This window comes from Colossoma macropomum, unplaced genomic scaffold (genome assembly GCF_904425465.1).
Source record: "Colossoma macropomum unplaced genomic scaffold, Colossoma_macropomum, whole genome shotgun sequence".
In the NCBI taxonomy this organism is placed as follows: domain Eukaryota; kingdom Metazoa; phylum Chordata; class Actinopteri; order Characiformes; family Serrasalmidae; genus Colossoma; species Colossoma macropomum.
In genome coordinates this window covers 20,349,568-20,371,738 of record NW_023494807.1, presented here as the reverse complement: position 1 = coordinate 20,371,738, position 22,171 = coordinate 20,349,568, and the positions used below count along the sequence as shown (strand labels likewise).

At 38.3% G+C, this 22,171-nt stretch overlaps 1 protein-coding gene across 2 annotated transcripts in view; it reads left to right on the top strand.

Moving 5' to 3' along the window:
• pip5k1cb (phosphatidylinositol-4-phosphate 5-kinase, type I, gamma b) overlaps positions 1-14,283 on the top strand; it is a 71,174-nt gene extending 56,891 nt beyond the window's left edge. Inside the window, exons 16-18 of one of the 2 annotated variants that reach the window (XM_036556396.1) lie at positions 1,395-1,725; positions 6,579-6,653; positions 9,373-9,646. In XM_036556396.1, the coding sequence (XP_036412289.1) occupies positions 1,395-1,725; positions 6,579-6,653; positions 9,373-9,615 (649 nt within the window). In that variant the 3' untranslated portion in view covers positions 9,616-9,646. Of the gene's footprint in view, positions 1-1,394; positions 1,726-6,578; positions 6,654-9,372; positions 9,647-13,489 lie in introns of those variants that run through there. The other variant, XM_036556395.1, reaches the window with a different exon arrangement.
• Positions 14,284-22,171: the final 7,888 nt, after the last annotated feature.

Sequence of the window (22,171 nt, the reverse complement as noted above, 5' to 3'; positions counted from 1 at the left end):
TCTGTGATTCAGTTCTGACTTACTGACCATTATCCTTTGGTGATGGTTGACCAGTACTGCTTTTTACTGAGCATCTGTAAGAAAACAAGTTTATACCTGCATTAAACCTTAAGTAGTTTTTAATGTGCAGTCTGCAATTATAGAAGTGATTTGTTGAGTAAGTTGTAACATTAACAGTAATGGTTCAGTGTGTGTATAGTCAAATTTTGTGGAATGAAAAACATTACATCTGAAGATTCCAAAAAAGACAAAAGACTTGAACCTGTCAATACAGGATGCATATTGAATGTTAGTGTAATTCACTGTATAACGAATTATATATTTAATAACATTAGTGTTATTATGTTTAATGAGACACTCTGGCCAAAATGAAAACTGCTGTAATTATGTCTACTTGTATCTTCTAATGATGCAACAGTAGTCTTGAAAGAGTGATTTTCCAGACAAGATGATGTATCTTTAACCCTTGTGTGGTGTTCATGTTTTTGGTACTCAGTGGTCTGGGGGACCCACCACATTATTGTAAATCAATACAGCCATAACAATTTATGTGAAAATACCAGATGTTTAAAATATCAGAAGTGGCCAGCGTAGGGTTCTCATTTAGCAGCTGTAGCCAGTCAGCAGCCTGTCCATGTTGTCCACCCTCACACTCTCATACAAACATATACACACACAGACACACACACACTAACAGCAGGCCATGTAGGAAGAGAACAGAGTGAAGGGACACAGCACCTCCACACTTTTATTCCCCTGTGGGTTCACCCCAACACCACGTATAATATAAATGTGTAGGGGGTGAACAGTGTGAAGTCACTGAAAATGTGTTATTTTATATGTTCTTCACAGAAAATGAGTAAAGCCCAAGGAATCTGAGGTTGAAATAATAATAAATCGCATCATTTTTTCTTTTGGTAAACATCGAAAATGGATCCCACAGACCCCAACACCTCACAAGGGTTAAGGAAAAAAGTGCATTCGTACTTTTGGAAAACTGCAAATGCTTTGTGTGGATTTTTGGAGGCTGGCTGTTTTCAAACAACATAGATTTGAAGACACTTTTCAAAAAACCATGCTTAGTTGTATTTATTAGCATAAACATCATTGACTAGGCTAACAGTCAGAATGTCTTGACACCACAAGAATTCCCAATAGTTGTATGATGTACTTTCATAATGCATGTTGGGTATTGTAGTGAGAGTATATTGATGGGAAACTGGAAAACTAAAGTCATGATTTCTATCAGGCTGACGAGGATGAGGAATATAATGCTACACTCGAGAATAATAAATAAAACTGTGTAACTGCCCCTTTAAGTAATATAGCAAAGTCACATTAATAATTCTCTGTTCTCTTTCTAGTCGTATTCTAAACTTATCTTTGTGTCGCAGTGAGCCAGTGGAAGCTGTGGCTGAAATCCGCGAGACCGAGATCCTGGATGACATTGTCCCGGAGACGCCACCCCCTCGGCAGACAGCAGCTGTCCTGCGGTCTGCATCACCATCGGCAACCGTCCTTCTGGAGGCAGTTGCTGTGGAAACAAGCCCCCAGGCTGCAGCGGTGGTCCCCATGCCAGGAGCTCCAGAAGCGGAAGCCTCCTCTCCTGCACCCTCCAGCTCCAGGCCCAGTGGGGGTCAGACGGAGCCCGGAAGGCCACTCTCACAGTCCTTCAGCCAGGGCTCTTTGGAGGAGGAGGGTGTGCCAATCACCGATATCTACTTTGTAAGTCCAGTTTAAAGTGTGTAACACTGGTGTGAAGTTTGGGTGCTGAAACTTTGTGGCAGCTGGTAAAGATAGCTAACTAGAGTTCAAGCAAGAGTTCAGTGATAAACCAGATCTTCACAAACACAATTTTCACTTTACCCCAAATGTAGTCGATCAGCCAAGACATTTTTGGAGTCTGAAGTTTGCTTGTGTGGTTTTGTACTGCAGCTGCAAGACTAATGGAAAGGGGGAAGACCGTGTTTGTTTTTTGTTTTTTTTTGCTGAACTACTGCTTTAACAGCGAGGCTTTGTGCAGAGAGGGAAGAATAATACTGAGTTGCATGTTCCGCAGCAAAGCAGTCTGGATGATGTAGTCGAACTGTAAAGGTAAAGCCGTGTGTGTATGTGTGTGTGTGCATGCATTGTTCCTCTCTAGACAAAAAGAGAGAGAGTCTGGCATGGCATCCCTCTCTCTCTCTCTCTCTGACTTCACAACTTCATCTGAGTGACTCACTACAGTGTCTGATTCAGTTGCGTCCTTCTGTCTGTCTGCCTCTCTATCTCTGTGTCTCTCTGCCCTTCCTCAGCGGACAGAAGGGCTGTCCTGAGGAAAGCAGGTTAAGAAGTCTGCCAGTGCTGATGTTTGGGACACACTTGCCTACACAACTCACCACAAACTACTACACTGAAATTTATATATGCACTGCGTTCAGTGAGTACACTCTTAATAGCAGTACTGCACTGATCTGCCCAACAGTTCTTCAGTGTCTTTTGAACAGAAGGAGCTTGTAGGGACTTGTTACGCTAACAGAATTTGGCTCCTATATTATTTATGTCTGTGTTGTGTATCAAAAACAGTGATAATTAAATTTTAATTAACTGTTTTCCCATGTCCCATTATTCCTTGGGATTAAAAGGCAGTATTTGTTACATGGCATTTAAGAATATATGTAAATGAGCGTTGTTCTGATTGGCTGTCCTGTATTGTGCCTCATTCAGAAAGCAGTCCAGACTGAGACACTCTTTCTAACTTCAGTGTGAATGAGTGGGGCAAAGCTGCTGTAAACTGAATAGGTGGAAAATGGGGTTTAGCTCTGCCCATTCACACTGAGGAACATTTTAAACTGGACTGCTACATCAGAGTCCTTTGTTTCAAGGAAGTGAGGAAAATTCTGTTTTCCAAGACATTAACATCACTGATTTTGTTTTTGTTTGTTTGTTATAGTTTTACCAGATTTTCCTCTTAATATCTTCATTTTCAATTCTAGCCACTATCTAGGTCTAGGTCTCCTCCTATCACAAAATGCTACCAAGCTGTGTGGGTGAGGCACATACCTCCTCTGAGACACATGAAGCCACATCTTTTCAAACTGCTGCTAACACAATATCAGTGGACAGCTCAACACACTACTCATTCTGTTATGTCAGCTAACAGACAACTGTATTGGCTAGTATTATGATGAGTGATGGGCAGACAGGGAGGACCAGAGGACCATTGTATCCACCAACTGAGAGCGAGGCCGGTTATACTCTCTTGGATCCTCAGCTACAGATGGCTGTGGCATTGCCAGGGATCGAACTCACATTAGCTCCACTCTGGAGCTGACATCTCTGATTCTCAAGTTCAATCTCTTTTTCTGTCAATACAGATGAATAATTTAAACATGGCCTCATCCAGCATTCTTAAGTAAAAATCAACAGCAAGCAGAGGAAAATTAAATATAGCCTAACATTCATCACACAATACAAAATAGGTCACATTCATTACCCAATAAAACTCCTTACGTCTCTGTTTTAGATATGCTAGTGGATGTGCCTCTGCACAGCCAAGTCAAATTAGCTTGAGCAGATTTGATTTGCCTACAGTGAGAATACAGTATTAAAGTACTGTTAGTCTGTTTAATAAAGGATCAAAACTATTGACATCTAGACTGCTGACATGTTTATCTCAGTCTAATATTGAAAAAGCATTGAACTTTCAGTACATCATATAACAGTAGTGTGGACTATGAAATAGTTTGTGTGATTTGAGGAGAACAGCAACTGCTTCTAGAGCTCATTTCAGAATGGTGAGCCTGGAGTTCAAACTACTGTTGCTACTCTACTGCTCTGCTTCTCTCTCTCTCTCTCTCTCCTTTTTTGTCTGTAGCACCCTGTTCCTTTTTTCTTTTCTCTCTTTCTCTCTCCCTTTCTTACTTTCTCTCATTTTCTTTTTTTTCTATTTCTTTCTGTACCTCTCTTGCTCTCTCTCTCTCTTTCTCTTTGTCTCTCTTTTCTTTCTACAGCAGTTTTCCTGTTCCTTTCTTGTTTTCTCTCTCTTTTTTTTACTTTCTCTCCTTTTCTTTCTTTTTCTTCTATTTCTCTCTCTCTCTCTCTCCCTCTCTCTCTCTTACTCATACGTTCTTTATTTCTTTCTCTCCTTCTTTCTTTCTCTCTCTCTGTCCTTCTCTGTCTGTGGCACTCTTTCTGTTCCTTTGTTGCTTTCTCTCTCCCTTTCTTACTTTGTCTTTTTTCTCTTTTTCTATGTCTTTCTGTAACCCCCTCTCTATCTTTCTCTCACTTTCTCTCTCTTTCTCTATCTTTCTCCTGTCCTCTCTCTCTCCATCTCTCATCTCTCCTTCTCTCTCCCCCCCTCTCTCTCTTTCTCTCCTTTTCTTTCTCTTTTTCTATTTCTTTCTCTACCTCTCTCCTGTCCTCTCTTTCCTCTCTCTGTCTTTCTCCCTTTCTTTTTCTTTCTCTCCTTTTTCTCCTTTCCTGTCTACCTCTCTCTCTGCCTCTGTCCTTCTTTCCGAAGGCAGTCTGTTTGCTGTGTGGTGATTTGCTGTGCTGTGCTGTTTACAGTGTTGTGCTGCCGTAATTGTGTTGGCACCCTAATCAGTTTTGTTTATCACACATGAACACTGCAGAAATAGATGTGTAAATATCTTCAATCAAGGCAGTAAATCTAAGGCTAAATCCAAAGCTAGTCTTCCCTCAGGAGAGTAATTGTCTTGCGCCTGTAGCACTTCCCTTACAATATTACTCAGCCTTTTGCTGCGTATTTTTACTTATTCATAAATAATCTTATTTGGCTTTTTTCCCTTTAGCCTTAAGTGTCTTTCAGAGGTTTTTATCTGTGCACACGCACAGCCAGTGGCAATCGCCAGGGTATTTTATAAACAGGCTGTGCCTTTGAGACAGAGCTCTGCTCTGATTAGTGGCCCTGTGTTGTGCCTCATTCAAAAAGCTGTCTGGGCTGAAACACTCATAACTTCAAAATTAAATATTAAATAATTTAAATTGTGTCTCTTGGCTGGTTAGCATATCAGCTATTGGCCAGCCTACTTTAACCACTTTAAATGGCCAGGGCCCAGCAGCAGGCCCAGAGTTTCTTCACATACTTCTAGAACCTAAGAATAGCTCAGGCAGTTTGCGTTGAAGTCCCAGCGGTTACTGAATAATAAGCCTTAATATGTAATAAGCCTGGGAATGTTAAGGGGTTAATGAGGTCAGAATATATTCCATTTATAGAGAATGTAAAATATAGAGCGGAGAGGTGTTAAGAGCTAGTTTTTTTTTTATTTGTATTGTACATTGGTTTTGATTTACTGCTTCATGTGTCCCTCGTGTTTATAGAGAATCGTTTTTTAGTACTGCTGAACTGGTCCGCTGCAGAGCATCCGCCCTCCGACACGAAAATGAATTGGTTGAGTCAGACATTCAATTCACTGAAAGAACCAGTTCAGTAAAATCAATTGAACTTCCCATCACTGTTTTCTGGTGCAAATGTTCCAGCAGTGGAAAAAGCCCCCCTTAGTGTCTATATATAGATCATTCTACCGATTTTTTTCAAACTGCAGTAAAAAAATGATTGGATGTTTACAAGGATTATGTTATGATCTGTTTAAACCCAAGATATTAACTGAGTAATAAGCTAAATATATAAAAATCCATCATTTATAGGGCACTTTCTGTAGGGAGGTGTTTATCCCAAACCCTGACCCCTAAATTTCAACTTGTAAAAATAATACTTCATTCATTTAATTAATTTATTTAACTATTTTAAATTGAAGTGAAAATATTTAGATTTATCACAAGTTTAAGTTTTTAAATAAAAAACTTTATTCAAAAAATGCTGTCCAGTGTTTTCATGTCACTACCGAAACACAGTTTTAGCCCATTGGCGGAGCCTTATTTTATCCACACCTCTGCGTTTCAGAGCAGGATGAGAGACTGCATCCCTGTCCCTCATGACCACATGGTGAGCAGTTAGATCCCATTGTTTTGAAGTATATGTATCCCAAGGTCTGAAAATAAGTGTGTAATAATAAGAATTGTCACTGCTGACATTTAGTAAAGTTCAGAGGCATTATTGTTGTTTTGTTAGTGACAAAATGGAAAGTTCAATCATTTATTTTAATGTCTGATTAAAAACATAATTAAGGAATATGGTGGCTCAAAGCAAAAGGAGTCCAAGTGTGTGTGTGTGTGTGTGTGTGTGTGTGTGTATGTGTGTACGCATTCATGTTCGGGCTCAGCAGTGATGCTTGCTCTCATCAGGTTAATATCCACTTTTCATTTAGCTCATTCATCATTTATTGCAGCATCCCACTATTTTTCTCTTTCATCCTCCTGCATTTGGGAAACAGCTGTTTCTGCTTTCATTTTTCATTGTCACTGTTGGGTTTTCATTTTTCCACCTGTCTTTTTATCAACTCTAAATCTTCACCATGTATTAATCTCTCTCTCTCCCTCTCTCTCTCTCTCTCTCTCTCTCTCCCTCTTTTACCCTTTTTTTACTCTATTTTTCTCTAAAACAACCCACACCCTTTTCCACTGACACTCCTCTTTTCCTATAAACCACCAACCCCCTGCCATGTGTGTGCTACCAGTATGCAGAAGGGAGATATTGGGTGTATTCCCCTGTTTCACATCGACGCAAACTCAGCCCGAGCCACTACGACCTTGTAAGTGAACAGAATCAGAAGTCCCAGGGAATATAGTAAAAATAATAAAAATGTTTACATGATCCTTAACTTGGGCACTTTATTCAACATACAGCGATAACAATAAGATTTGAAGTAAAAAAACACTCCTGAAAAAAAGTGTATTGGTATGGCCTATTATTCTAATGAGCACACTTGATTGACGTCCCCCTGTCCAAGACTTCCCGCCTGCCCTGCCACTCAAGCAGAACTATACACAATGGCACAAGCACAGAGAATCCGTATCCCTACGTGTAATCTGCCCACCTTAATTTGGAAAATCAGTCAGAAGTGCCACAAGGTCACTCACGGTCACAGTTGGTGACAGTAGGTTATACTTGCAAAATTAGTTTTCACTCGCTAGTCTGCTTTCGTTCACTAGTTTGCTTTTGTTCACTAGGTTACTTTTTCTTGGTAGCTTGCTGTTTGCTTACTATTTTGCTTTCGCTCGCTAATGTGCTTTTGTTTGCTTTCACTTGCTTGATAGTTTGCTAAGTTTACTTTCGTTTGCAGTGTGCCTCTGCACACTAGTTTGCTTTTGTACCCTAGTTTACTTTCACTCACTTTTGCTTGCTAGTTTGCTTTTACTCGCTAGCTTTCTTTCATTTGCTAGTTTTTTTTGCACGCCAGTTTGCGTCCACATACTAGTTTGCTTGCACTAAGTAGTTTGGGTTTGATTGCTAGTTTGCTTTCATTTGTTAGTTTGCATTTGCCTACTAGGTTATTAAAGCAATAAGCCACGACAGGCTATGCATTACTGTGATTTTATCATGCTTCGCGTCGTGCCCTTCTCAATGATAAAATCGCATGGTCTCAAGTGGCTTATTACTTTTATGAAACGGTGGCCAACATAAATTAGGTTAAAATACAATTTTTCAGAAAACAATTTAATTTATTGATAGTAATAATCAACATAAAGAAGTATCCCACCAAGAAACGTAGTTCCTTTAGCGTATGGTGTCGTTGCCAAGCAATCATGGACCGTTGAAAGAGGGGAAGAACATTTGGTCACCCATCGCTGTATATTGTCTTTTCGTGTACTTTTTTGTCGTATAACAAGGAACATATGATGACATGGCACTATTTACTGAAAAAAAAATCCAGAAAAAAAAAATTTCAGTCGCTGAATTACCTCAGAGTCAATCCAACTGCGTCCCTTTTTTCACGCTGGGGCTGAATCTCAAATAGCTCCCTGCTTCCTATCCCGGTTCCTGCACCCCAACAGTGAATAATATAGCTACAAAGTAGTCATTTGGGACTCATCCCCCTCAGCCACATCCATACTCAATTATTATGATGCACTATTTGGCTATAAAGGCTAGAATTTCTAAACTTCCATAGCTAGCACACTATTTAGGGAGTATGGAGTAATTTAGGATTCAGCCTGGGTTTGACGCTACTTCTGACTGCAACACAGACATTTGAAGTGTCTAAGTCATTCAAGTGACATTCTTTAATGTTTTATATTACCTTGTAACAGTGAATTATATCGTAAGTAATTTATTTCAAGCCTGTGATATTAATGACAGAGTTGTTTAGGCTGTTAGCTATCTTGTAGCCTGACCAGCCTAGTTCTAGTTAAGAAAATAAGGTGCCAGCCGCTCAGTTTAAACAAAAACGGGTTCTTATATTGTCAGTACACCCAGTGGTTCCTGCCAGCATTAGTGTCAAAGATTATTCCATTAACATCAGAAAGATTTTTCATGCTGTAGTGGAGTAATACGGAATTCAGTCGCTGTGAGGCGGTCATAGGTGTGTGTATATCGTGGATCTTGTTATTGGTGAGGGTAAAATAAATACAACGCACAGTTGTACCCAAAATAGGACCACCAAAATTACATCAAATAGGTAGAAATTCTGGCGAAGTACATGTTGAAATGAAAACTTCTCTAATTATTCATAAAACCTATGTGCATTTTTGTGCCCACAAGACCAACATTTACCTAATTAGAAATCAATGGATGTAAGTTCCCTGGGGCATTATCAGTGTAGATGTTTCCTCTGTAAGTAGCTAAGTCCCCTTAGTTTAGCTGTAGTTGTCCCTGTTGTTGCTAGAAGGATGAGCTAGAAAATGAACTAGATACTTGTCTGTTTACTGTAGATAAAAAAGATACTTGAACTAGTGGCCATTCTGGTGCTCTTATGGTGATAATACTCCAAAACGGTGTCCCTGCTCACTATATAGTGCACTTTGGGAGTCTGCCATTTTGTTGTAGAAGAGAATAGACTAGGCACTTTTGCAAACCCACAGTGCACCTCAATAGATAGTTTACAAATGGTATATTCTAGCAGACATGAAAAATATCCATAATGCACTGTTGTACGGAATGCAAAGTGAGTACTGGTACAGAAAGATAACTAACGCAACATTAGCATAAGGAAACACTTACTTGAATCATGAATGTAGAGAAAAGTGATTAGGGGAACCATTTTAAACACAGAGGTTTTCCCTCTTTCTGTTCTCACAGTGCATGATGGGTAAGTCTGTTGTCTCTGTAATTTGGCTTTATGTCCTACTTTATCACAGCCACTAAGGGTTACTGAATGAATGTTGATTCAAATCACTTCATGCTCTTGCTCTCTCTGTCCTTCTCTGTCTCTCTCTATCTGTCTGTCTTTCTCTCTCTAATGCCGTCTGTGCTGCATGGCCGTCTCTGTCTGTGTGTGTGCGCCCCCTGCTGTTGTGTTGGTGGTGTAACAGCAGCCTTCAGAGGAGCGGAGCTGGGTATATTCCCCCCTGTACTACGACTCTGAGTCTCAACCTGTCTCTGATGAAGAGAGCCAGACAGTAAGTGTGGGATTCAAATCAAACTCCCGCCCACTCCACCCTCCCCAAAACCTGACGAGACGACATCACTATGGATCCCCACTGAAGGAGACCTCTCTCTGGCTTTCTTTGTTCGTTTCTGTGTTCGTTCACTCATTCACATGTTCATTTACATGATTATTCAGTTATGTATTTCGTCCAGTAAAACAATCAGTCAATCATTAACTTACAAATCTAGTTATTACTGTCATTTTGCTGTATATTTAAATGTATTTATATAATTTCATAATTAACCCAGTCAAGCTTCACCCACTAATGCATTCTTCTTTTGTAGCTATTGTTTCTGGCTTGGACAAACTTTAAAGAACATCAGAAAAATCAAACGTTAGGTGTGTTTGAATGTGCCATTAGTGTTATCGTTGGTCGGTTAGACTGGAAACCTAAAGTTTCTTTCTAATTAGGTTAATCTTGCTCTTGTTAGCACACAGTATACCTGTACAATGTACAGTGGCCTGTGAACAGCATTCGAGTGTCCAGTACATGACTGCTGTATTTTGCCAAAATTCTTCCCGTTTAGTGCAAACTGCAGTTTTCTTACATAATTTTACATAAGCAATGCCCTCATCAATCACAAAGTCTGTCTCTCCCGCACAGCTTTAACTAACTGTATTCCCCATGGTCTCTCTCTATTCAATTAGTAAGAAACAGCTAAGCCAAAGCTAACAACAAAGCGAAAGCTAGACATAACAGAGCTAGCAAGCCAGCTGTCCATCTGTCTGTCGGCTGCTCATCCATACATTTAACCTTTCGTGCAGGCAGCCATGCCTGCATTCCATATTTGTACATTCCCTGTGTGAACATCCAGCAGTCAAGTGAAAAACAACCTTACTTTCTTTGAGATGTCGCCATGTAAAAGTTGGATAATGTTTTTAGTGAGTCATGGACCCAGCAGGGATTGTCTACATCACAACCTGTATAGAGCCTGTTTCAGTTATTTCTCCTCATTCACACTGTTGTATTTAGTTCTACTTCAGTTCCACAGCAGACTGGGAGTGCGGGACAGATGGATGTCAATTGCACATGCTTATTAGCATATTAGGCCACGCTTAGACAATTCTCAGTGAATTTAGCTGTTTTTTTTTAAGCAGTGTTTTATCTTATTGCTATCTGTGTAATACAAGACTCAATATTAGTACTTTTAATATTTTATTCTTTGTTCCCCTGAACTTTAACATTACATAGTGTCTCTAAACAGTGAATGATGTATGTATTTTGATAGAAATGGTGTTGTTCACTATCGCCTGTCCAATCTCGCAACAGTAACTACAAAGGAACACACTTGTGGACAGAGCATGGATAGTTAGTCATGGAATGAATTCACTTAGAACTGCACTTTTGACAGAATATTTCTACTTGTTGAGCTATTAGTGAGAAATATATAATATATAAAATTTCAATATGCCTTTTCATTATTTCTAGTGATAACTGTGACCTCTAAGGGTTAATTCATGCAGTCGTTTGGATATCCTCGTACATTTTACAAGCTTAAAAGTCCCAGTGATAACGTACGCACTGTATCCAAGAAAGCTAAAGACAAGCTAACAGCTCTGATTGTTCTCTGAAGGAAGCTGGCACACCACCCTCTCCCTGGCCAGCTCTGTTTCATTAGCAGTAGCAGCAGGCAGTAGCCAGCAGCCAACAGGGTGACCAGTGGGTGAGGTCACTCTGGGCACTGCAGGCCAGAAGGCACTGCAGAGCGACAAGGGCTGGTCACGAGGCACAACATGCTCATGTTCGTGCTTTCACGCTAGAGGCACACTCTTATGTCATACTTCACCTCTCTGTGTGCATGTGTGTGAGTCAGGAGCGTAATGTAAGTGGACGGGGATGTGACAATGAAGCGATTTCGTCCCCCCCAGTAAACGGTTTCAATAATGGAAGAAAGAAGAAACATGTACAAAAACATGTAATAACACCTTTAGGGGCAGCACTGAGTAATGTCTGTTTATTTAAGCTTAAGCTGTGTCTGTCCAGTTTGTTACCCTGCATTTACGTTAGCATATGACAGAGCAACATGCGACCGGTCATTCCTTACAGGAGTGGTCAACTTGTAGCTGAGCTTTAGTGATCAGCAACAAATTGAGTTTTCTCTATTTTATGCAAATTAATTATGATGCTAAGAAGCAACAGTCTCAGAATGTTTCAGGTCTGGATTGTAACACATTAAACACTGTTCACTAAAATGTGTCCCCAGTTTGACCAGACAAGATCCCGCATAAAAAAGCACATCAACACGTGTCGCTTCTATTTTACTTTGGTGTACTCTTTTCCCCTTTATAACACAAGAAATAATGAAAACACATTCTGTTTACACTTAGTTTAATGTGGTCAAGATCTGTCTTGGTCCACCTCTGAATGTGGCTTGAGTGAGCCAGTCGTACTCTGATCTCAATCCGTCTTGGGGGTGTTTACATTTTCATTAAATCAAGTGAAATCTGAATGTCTGTGCAAGGTGTGAACAGGTCCTAAATAAATTAATTCAGCAAATTTCTTGAATCAGTCATAGATGTGTTATTCAAGATCTCAGCCTCTCTCTTAGCTTTTAGTTCCCCTTTAGCATTTTGTTTCTGTGCTTAACCAAAAAAAATGGAAGAGACTTACAACTGTGGGTTTCATTCTTTTTTGTAGGACACTGGGCCTCATTCACCACCCGTTCTTAAGAAGAAATTTCTTTTTAAAAACCACTTATGCCATTTTTCACGAAGATTCTGACATTCAACAATGTTTTCTAACTTGGATTAGTTCTTAAGTAAGAATAGAATCTATGAATACTCAAGAGCACAAATGCGCTAACAATTCTGGGGTTTAAGAACATGTCATGAATCTGACGTAGACTTTTTCTTAGGATCTTTCTCAAGAACATATTTAAGAAAAAACTTACATTGGTGAACGAAGCCCATTGTTTCTTTCAGTGTTTGTTTTTCTCATCATTAGAACACAGCAACTGTCCTTTCACATAGTTATAATAAAATCTTTTTACAAGAACTTGCATTGAAAGTTAAGAACATTTGCCTTCTCCTGTGAAGTTACCATTTTAGAGATACTTTTATTTGGACAGCGACAAGATATTTTGCCATAACATTTTTTTGCTGGAAGCTGGACATGTCAGAGAGTCTGGTGCGTTTTGTCGTCTAATGTGGTGAAGAATCGCCTACTTTGACAGGAAGGGTTTGTACTGACCTGCAGAATAACCAATCACAGACCATCTGCCATGTTTGGGTGGACAATTTTCAAAACAGAATGACAGCAAATACACACCTGCAGGAGATGAATGATGTGAGCCAGCGAACAAATGAGGAAATCTCACATAGCTGCTATATGTTTGAAAGAAAAACATGTTGAAAAGCCTTTAAAGATGTGGTGCTACAAACTTCACACACATCTTTCAATGTGCTAGTTTTCCTCTATCATTAGTAACACCAATATTAGCTGCCTGAAAACCTTTCTGACTTACAGAAACACAATTATAGCTATTTTTCATTCTTTTAGGTGGGGAACACTTCACAAAGTAGTGTTATGTAACCACAGTTCACCAAAAAATGAAATAGTATTGTATGTTATTTAGAAAATGTCATTTTTAGGTTTTTCAGTTTGTAAAGAGTGCTAAGGTAACATTTCACTGTTAGCATGTATGCTAGCGGCATCATACCAGTTATCTACTTGCACCAGAATGGATACTAAAATTGTGTGTTGACATGTGGATTTCAGTTTTTAAAACTATCACTGTGTAAAGAGATCCTTGTAAAAAGTTCACATTATTAGCTTGTATGCTAGCACCCCCCCCTCCCTAGTAATAAATGAACAGTTGTGCTTGTAGTGCTTATATTAGGTCTCATGCTGGTAGCGCAGGTGCGCGTCTATCACAACTGTTTGGAAGCCTGTAACAGTTTTTACTAACCTCTCTCTCTCTCTCTCTCTCTCTCTCTCTCTCTCTCTCTCTCTCTCTCTCTGTCTCTCTCTCTCCTCTCTCTCTCTCTCTCTCTCCCCTCAGTAAACTCTATGCAGCGTGAGAGGTGTTAAGGTGTGCTGTTAGGCCTGAGCCGCTCTGTCTTTCAGACTGAAGCAGCCATGCCGATCCATGAGCCCCCCCGCAGCAGGCACCCTGCTCCACCGAGCATCATGGAAAAAGAGACTATGGAACTTTCCAGAACAAAAAAAAAAAAGGAAAAATAGAAAACATCTGCCAGCTCGTTTTTCAGCCTTCCCCAAACTCCCATTGTCTGTCAGTAGTAGAGCAAACAAGCGAGAACTGTTGCACACGAAGGACTTCCCGGACGTGCATGTCTGTCTCCGAGGAATGCATGGTGCGGACAATCCAGAGCGTCCTGCGACTGCTCTTCAATCATTCCATGGCCCAAAAGTGACCATTCCCTCAGTCATAGCAGTGAGGTTGTTCCATCTTCTTTGAGCGAGCGTCTTTACAGAATCTTATGTGTTTTTGTTATGCTGACAATTCACTGTTTCCCCTTCAAACTGTTGCACTGTATTAATCTGTGTTTTTATTTACTCTTGAAGATGTTCAAAATATAACATCGCTGTCAGATCTAAACCTCATAAATTTTTTTTGCCATTTGAAAATGTTAGATGGCCTTTAGATTTCATGAGGATTGAAATGATATACAGTACTGTGCAGAAGTCAGAGACCACACTTTCTTTATTTCATTTTCAGTCAAAACGACCATTAGATATTCAATTTTGAGCATCAGGAAAAAAGCTGAAAACATGTTTAACACAAAATTCTACAGAAGCCTCAACAACTAAATATAATATCAGTTTTTAGTAGTTAATTTGTTCACCCTTTATTACAGCTTCCATTATTTTCAGGAGATTTTCCATTTTCATGTTTTCAGGCATATTTTTCCACACCCCTAAAGTTCAGTCTTAGTAGTTGGTTGCATTTTCTGCTCTTCACAATTCAAGTAGTTCCAAACACATTCAGTGACGTTAAGGTCTGGACTTTGGGGTGATCAAGTATTGTTCTGAAAACACCACCAGCTTCTTTGTTTGATTTTTCCTTTTTCTTCATCTTTTTTATCCATTTTTTTTTCTCAGTAAAAGCTTCTTGACAGCTACACATCCTTTCAGACTCACAGTGCTGAGTTGTCTTCTCACAGTGGAAGGATGGACAGAAACACGTGGATGTTTTCAGATCTGAAGCAAGAGTGGAGCTTGATTCTCTCCTCTCTCTCAAAGATGAAAGTACTGTTTATTTGATGGGGACAGTTTTGTTGGTCTACCAGGTCCTGCATGGTTGTCAGGACTCAAATTTTCTCTGTATCAGATATTTCCCCTGAAAAATTATTTGAAATATTTTGACTCGAAATTATATGAAGGAAAGGGTGGTGGTCCCTGACTTTTTGCACAATTACTTGGAATAAAGTCTTACTACATTTACTTAAAGTTAATGTTTTTTTTTTTCTTTTTTATTTTGAGTATATGAGGTTCTGACAGTGATGATGAGACTAAACCCCCTGAAATGGGTTTTGTTTATTTGTCAGTGATGTTATTGTGCTGTAGGAGTCTACAGGTTGAGAACTCTGACTGCTATTTCATGTGTTATATAACATATCAGTGGGTGTGACTCAGCCACCATTACCGGCTTACAGCCACAGCCAGAAGGCTTCACTATAATGACCTTTCAGGGTTCAATATTTCATTTTCAGCATATCAAATGACAACAAAGGGCACTGGTGCAAGTACTGTGTCTCGTAACAATCAATACTCCAACAAACCACAACTACTGTAATATATTAACGTGAATAAAGGATGTCTGCTCTGTCTTTATGTTTTTCCTTTAGATATTATTTAGGTCAAGGAAATTTATAAGTTTCATTTTCTGTGTCTTACTGATTGTTATAAATTTTAAAATATATAGCAACTATAGATTTCAAGCAGTCATACTGTATATTAACTCCTGCTGTATCGGGCGATTGTTTTTCTTTGTTCTTATGGGAACGACACTAAGTTAAGGTTCACTAAATCATTCCTAATGTGACATCCTTATTCTTCTTAATCTATTTGAAGAGTTCAGACATTCATGGTCTTACTGCCATGCAACTATCTATGCTGTGTGTGTGAGTGTGTGTGTGAGTGTGTGTGTGTGTGTGTGTGAATACTGGTCCAAAAGTTATTAAAATGTATTAACATGTATACCTGTCTACAGATAACTCTATATACAACCGATTTTGTTTTATTTTCTTAAAACCTGTTAAAAAAACATTTCCAGTTCTATTTTTAAAGTTTTATTTCACTCAATTGAAAAAGATTTCTTATTTATTATCTTTTATTAATATCATCTGATGGAAATCTGTCAGCTTTATAGTTTTTTAAAGAGTCTTTTATATGTTTTTGTGTTCATGTCAGATGAACCGAATGTCTTGTTCTATTGTGCCGTTCAACCTTGTAATGGCAATTACCAGTTACTCAGTGCAAATATCAGTCAGTTCCTTTTGGATTTTGATTTGGTGTAGCAGTAAAATCCATAGTATCATGATACAGTATGTGATTGCCTTATTTGGACAAGTCAAATGAAATGATAAATTTCCCTGTGTGGTCACGATGAATCGACGTTTATTTTTCCCAAATGTTATCTGGAATTCCACCGATTTTTCAACATTTCTGCATAATTAAATAGTTAAGATGTAAACAAAGTCATTCAGGGTTAATGTGAAATACTCCGTTCTAGAGAAATGTTGTGATTTGTCAGAATTGTTGGCAGTGGTGGTGAGATTTAAGGCGTTTAAACTCTCTAAAGCTAAGTCACAGAAAGCTAGTATATGAATGGTTACGAACACGCTGCCTGATAACCGAGACATTATTTTATGATAGTTTTTAAAGTTTAGAATTATAAGTTAATACAAGCTTATACGTTTGAGAATAAGTTAATACATGAAAAAAAAATCAAATATGCCATTTTTCATGCACAATACAATTAACTTAAATTAGCTAAGTTCAACATATTGTAAAAAATATAAAAGATAAAATATAGAATGTGTCATTGCTTTTGCACAGGCCACATTTTATATGTTTTATGCATTAAAATGTGCAGAAGCATGTTCTCCGGAGAGGATGTGTTAACTCATGTTTTACCTTAAAAATCTTCAAAAATGTCATTTGACTGGGGCGCCCAAACTTTTGTCTACATTAGTCTACATTTCTCTACAATTAACTATTTCACGTCAAAACACTCTGGATGACTCTGTTTACATCTCTTCGAATGAATTATGCAGAAATATTTTTAAAATCTGCAGAATTTCCCTGTATGGAGCAGTTTGTGTTGTAGCTATAATGTACATATGTTCTGAACAGTATAGTGTAGTATATGTTTCAAACTATAAGGTTTATTTTTGACTGCATGTGAAACCATAGTAAGATGGGATGAGGACACAGTAAATCAGGCTTGTCCTCCATTCCCAAGTCTGTCAGGTGCTTTAGCTGTTCAAATGTCTGGTGCAAAGCTGTTTGTGTATACAATGAAAAAAAAAAAAAATCATCAGTGATTGAGGAGTGTGAGTGTGTATGTGTGTGTGCATGGGTGTACGCTGCTGTGTGTGTGTGTGAGAATGTGTATTTCATTATTTATTGAGGAATATGTGCTTTATTTTTAGGCTTCATTTCCAACTGTCTTTTTTCCTGAAAAAGTATGCATGTATTCAGTACCAAAAAAACATTGCTGAAATATTTATCTGTAACCATCTGTGTCTGTCTCTTTAAAGGGATAAGTTGATGGTAGATGGTAATGATGTAAAAATTGAGAACAAATAAAAGTACATTTGAAAAAGAGAGCAGTTTATCTGTCTTCTTGTACTGTTTTTACAAATTTGCAGAAACAACATGGCTACATACAGCTAGCCTGAGCATTAACTAGCTTGGAGGCGTGTTCCATACCTTATAAAAACATCACATCATTGTTTTGACTGATAACCAGAGGTGGGTTAATTATGACTTTAGATTCCAATGATTATGAAGACAAGATAATCGATTATATAAACAGATACAGAAGACATAATGAAGATATAATGATTATTGTGCCGCATTCCCCTTTGCAGTGATGTTCTCATTTTGTTTTGTGTTATAAATCCAGAGCATATATATGTCCAAGTTCATTTTCTCAAAAAATAATTTAATAAATACATGACATATACCAAATTATTCAACAATGCCTCTTGTATGTGGATAAATTTTCATTGCATCAATAAAAACGTCTTGCCTCCAAAGTCTAAAATTGTTAAGTGGTGCAACCAACCAACCATATATGTTGATTAACTATGAAAAAAGGGTTATTAAGTTATAAAAATGCTAAATCGAATCATTTGGCATGATTTTTACATTGGAAAACTTTAAAATAAACAACATTACAAAAAAATTAGGCAACTTTAAAAGCACTCAATTCACTGAAAAACATTTGTCCCTAAATTCTTACTTCCTCAAATGTCAGTACTGCATTATAACTAAGACCCCAAGGCCTTCATAGTAGGTCCTGGCATTCACAAATTTTGGAAAAAATGTCATTTTTGAGTCATGATTAGTTTGGTTCAGTTTACCATGTCAGGTGGTGTGACCTCAGGAAAACCATGAAAATGTGTGATTATTATAAGTGTTTGTTTACTTGAAAAAAATGTAAGTACAAATTGCCAGGACTACTGTTTCTTTGGGTGTCTAAGTAGATGCCTGTTCAATCTGAAATGAATCTGAAAAGTCAGGTGGCACAACCAGTAAACCAGCTTTAGTAACTAACTTTAAAATCATTTTAAAACTGTGATTGTGTGACAAACTATATTTAAAATACATAATATACATTGTCATTTTTAATAAGATTAAAAAAGACAACTCTTCAAAGTCCCCTGATAGCAAGAGGACAGTGGTCCACTGTCCGCCCGCTAATGGCAAAGCTGGTGGTCCACTGGCGTTTTGCTCAGCGTTGCTCAGCGGGCGGCCCGCTGGCGGTTAGGCAGAGTATTAAACAAAAGTCCAGTTATCATCACTCATTTTCCACTCACAGTCCAATTTACTGATTTTTCCTTTCTTCCTTTCTTTAGTTACATTTCGATTAGTAAATAATTTTAATCTAGCACAGCTTTAGCAACAACACTTTCTATAGTATCATTTTATATCAGGCCTAGTCATTATTTATTTTATTCTTTTGGTTGTTTGCAAAATTTGTGTAAGTTTATTTTCTAAAATAAAAGTCTCTGTGCATTTAAAATCTCTTTGAGGAGATTAAAAACTAGGTAGAGCTTGTACACTGGACAGTAATCTGGGCGGTCCTAGGGTGAACCAGCAGTGGCAAACAGTCAGTGGGGTGCCAACCTTTTCAAACCAGTGGACCGATATATGCTTGCGGTCTGGATCCAAAGTCACAGAACAATCATGTTAAATAATCATGATCTCAATACAAAATACTGATCTTCTCAGTAAATGCACAGGAACTTAAGTTTGTTAGGCACTATTATTCATTTATATGAGTAGAAGTAAATGTATTATAACTTAAAAATACTCATGAGTGTACAAATCCATTAATATTTCACTTAAGTACTTCAATAAATGTAACTACAGTTATTACCCACCTCTGCTGGTAACAACACAGTTATGCTTTGTTTATTAATTTAACGTGTTAAAAATTTGCCAAATATGTAGTGACTGTACAACATGCATTTCTCATAGGACGTCTGTTTTTAATACTTCTAAACCACCAACAATAAAGACAATCCATTCGTTATGTATATAATCGTTTTATGTCTTCAGTACAAACATACTAACTTAACGCTAGTTAACTAATTCTGACGAGCCTCTGAAAAGTCGGTGGAATTCTCCTTTAGCGTTACTCAGCCAAGTTGTTGCCATGGCAGCCGTTGATTAAATCAAGTTTTCATATCACGCGGTTTGCCAGCGCTGCCCTTATCGGACACACATATGGAGTCTGTGAGAAGAAAAAAGAGCTGAGTCTCTTCTGAAGAGCGATTCTTACAGCCGTTTCAGCGCGTCCTCATCGACAGAAATGGACAACGGCGATTATGCTTCGTCGTGGGAGCGGCCAGCTTCTAAAGTTGACTAACGTTAAGTTAGCTCGCTGGCTAGCTAACTACCTTAGCTAGCGTTAGCCATCTTGCTATCAAGCTAATTACGTGTTAGCTAATTTGCAAGCTAGTTAGTTGTCGAGCTAGCTAGCTAGCTAACTCGCTAAATTTGAAAGCTTGGACGTTGGCCTCGGAGACAAAAAACTGCCACTAGTTAGCTTACTAGCTAACGTTAGCTCACTTAACTCATGATTTATTTTGTTAGTTGGACAACTTGTGTCTCACCTAAATGAGAAAGTCTGTTACTAATTAGCTAGCTAGATTAAATTTGTAGCTCATTTAATTGATCATTTTTTTCTAGTTAGTTAATTTGCTATCTCACATAAATTATAAACTCTGTTGCTAATTATTTAACTTACTAGCTCACATAACTGATACATTATCTTAAGTTATTTAACTTGCGAACCCACATAACTGATAAACTCACTCACTCATAAAGTTGGCTAACTTGCTAGCTCACATGACTAGTAAACTGTATTTCTCTTTAGTGAATATGCTGCGTCATTTGTACGTTACATTTTCTTGCAGTTTATCTAACTTGACTCGTAATGTAATTCTGTAAGTAGTAAGCTAACTTGCTCACTGATTTTGATATGTCTTCAAAGGGCCCAAGCTGGAGCAGCCACTCCAATTTGGATTTTAGTGGATGTTCTTCATTCACATCTGAACTCGATGAGGAGCTTTCCACACAAACAAGCCGTGAGCACATTTTCAGTTGTGACAGCCAGTGGTTCTCAGTCTTTGTGCTGTTTTGTTTTCACTGGCCTAATAATGTTTTTTTTTAATAATTATCTGGGTTTGAACACAAAAAATACTAATATGAATTGCAGGGGTCTCCCATGAGATTGCCTGAGAAACACTGCAGCACATCTCAGCATTCTGTTTCTTTTTGTTCCTGTGGTGTTTCTGCACCAGTTGGAACACATAACTACAGACCCTGCAGCCTTTTTGTACTGTAATCCACAAACTGTGTTAGAATTTAAATGTGTAAGCAATTTAGAATTACAGCGACTTCTCCCACAAACATTTCGAAACGCAAGCAATCTGAGTCAGGGACATCGAATATTCAGAACACAGTGTCTTTCACTTAGTTATCATAGGCTTATATATGTCATACAGTTTTGATACCAAAGGGGGTCAGTGTTATCTATTCCAGCCTGCACAGCATATGAACACCCCATATGAACAAACTGTTGTTTAAGCCAAACTGTGGTGTATTTTTTTACTCACTCTGTTTTCCTATACTTTTCAAGAGTTAGCAAATTAAGAAAAACACAATGAGTGAAAAATTCAGTCTTGTCTCATTGCTCCTGGTTTGGATAAATTCTGCCTTTAGAGACGTACAGCAGCCTCCTAACAGAGCTGCATAAGGAGATTGATCGCACAGAGCTCTTCTCGGATGAAGGTGAACTGCAGAGAATCCTCTCCACTAGTGTGAAGGTAAAGCCTGGGGTTTTTGCATCTGATGTCACATACTGTTCAGCAACTAACTGTGTAAATCCTTGACCTCAAAACAATTTAATTTGATTAGATTACCATTACAATTCTCAAGGAAGTAATTCAGGGGTCTATGAAATTTCGAATTTGACCTTGATTCAGTTCACCTGGTACAATTCAAAAGTAGTTGTGTATATATGTATGTATCTCCAAGAAATTTACTGTGGCCAAAAATTGAACACATCTTTTATAACAGTACCAAATCTGTGCACTTGAATTTTCATCTTTAGATTGATACATCACATGTTGATGCACTATTACATCCTTATTGACAACCACATTCTCCATCGGCTACCAAAAATTAGCATGTTCTAGGCAATAATAGATGGTCTTATCATCTGGGCTAGACCTTACCACTTGTGTTTGTGGTGAACAGTATCAGCCAGACTTCCATGGTTTCTGTTTTGATGTTTGGAACTGAGACTAACCTTTACAACTCTCTTTGTTTCTTTCTGTCTCTCATTCTCTCTGTATTGCTCTGCAGCCTTTGTTGGAGAAGGTGTTCAGTGAGGCATCTCAAGCCCTGCATCTCTCAGAGCTTTTAAGGCCAGCAGTGATGCTGGCAGATGGAACAGCAGAGAACAGAGATCAGCTTGACAGAACGTTCCAGCTGCATGTGCCTTCTCTACGGGCCCTACTGCTCAAATTAGGCTTTAGCCAAAGCCTGGTAGGCAGCCTTGTGCTAATATGCTCTGGCATGATACGGTGGGGTCATCTATGTCCCACATTCCATGCATTTCCCTATGTAGGCCAATACAGTTAACCTCATTTAGAAGATTATTATAAGGTTTATTTATTTAAGTCGTATTACACATCCTTTGCCAGGGAATATTTTGCTGTTGGACATTACATTTGTCCTCATTTAGTAGATCATTAAGATGCCAGATATAGGAATTACTTATTATAGGGTAGAAATATAAAAACAGCTATATACTAAAAAATAAAAATAACAGTATATAATAAATAAAGCCATGTCCACAGCCCTCTTGAAATATACATATGCTTTTAAAATCAAAACTGTGCACTCTTAACTTTGAATTTTGGTGGAATTCTTTATTGTCTTTGGCCTGCTATCCTATCAGACTGTGGAACATATTGGC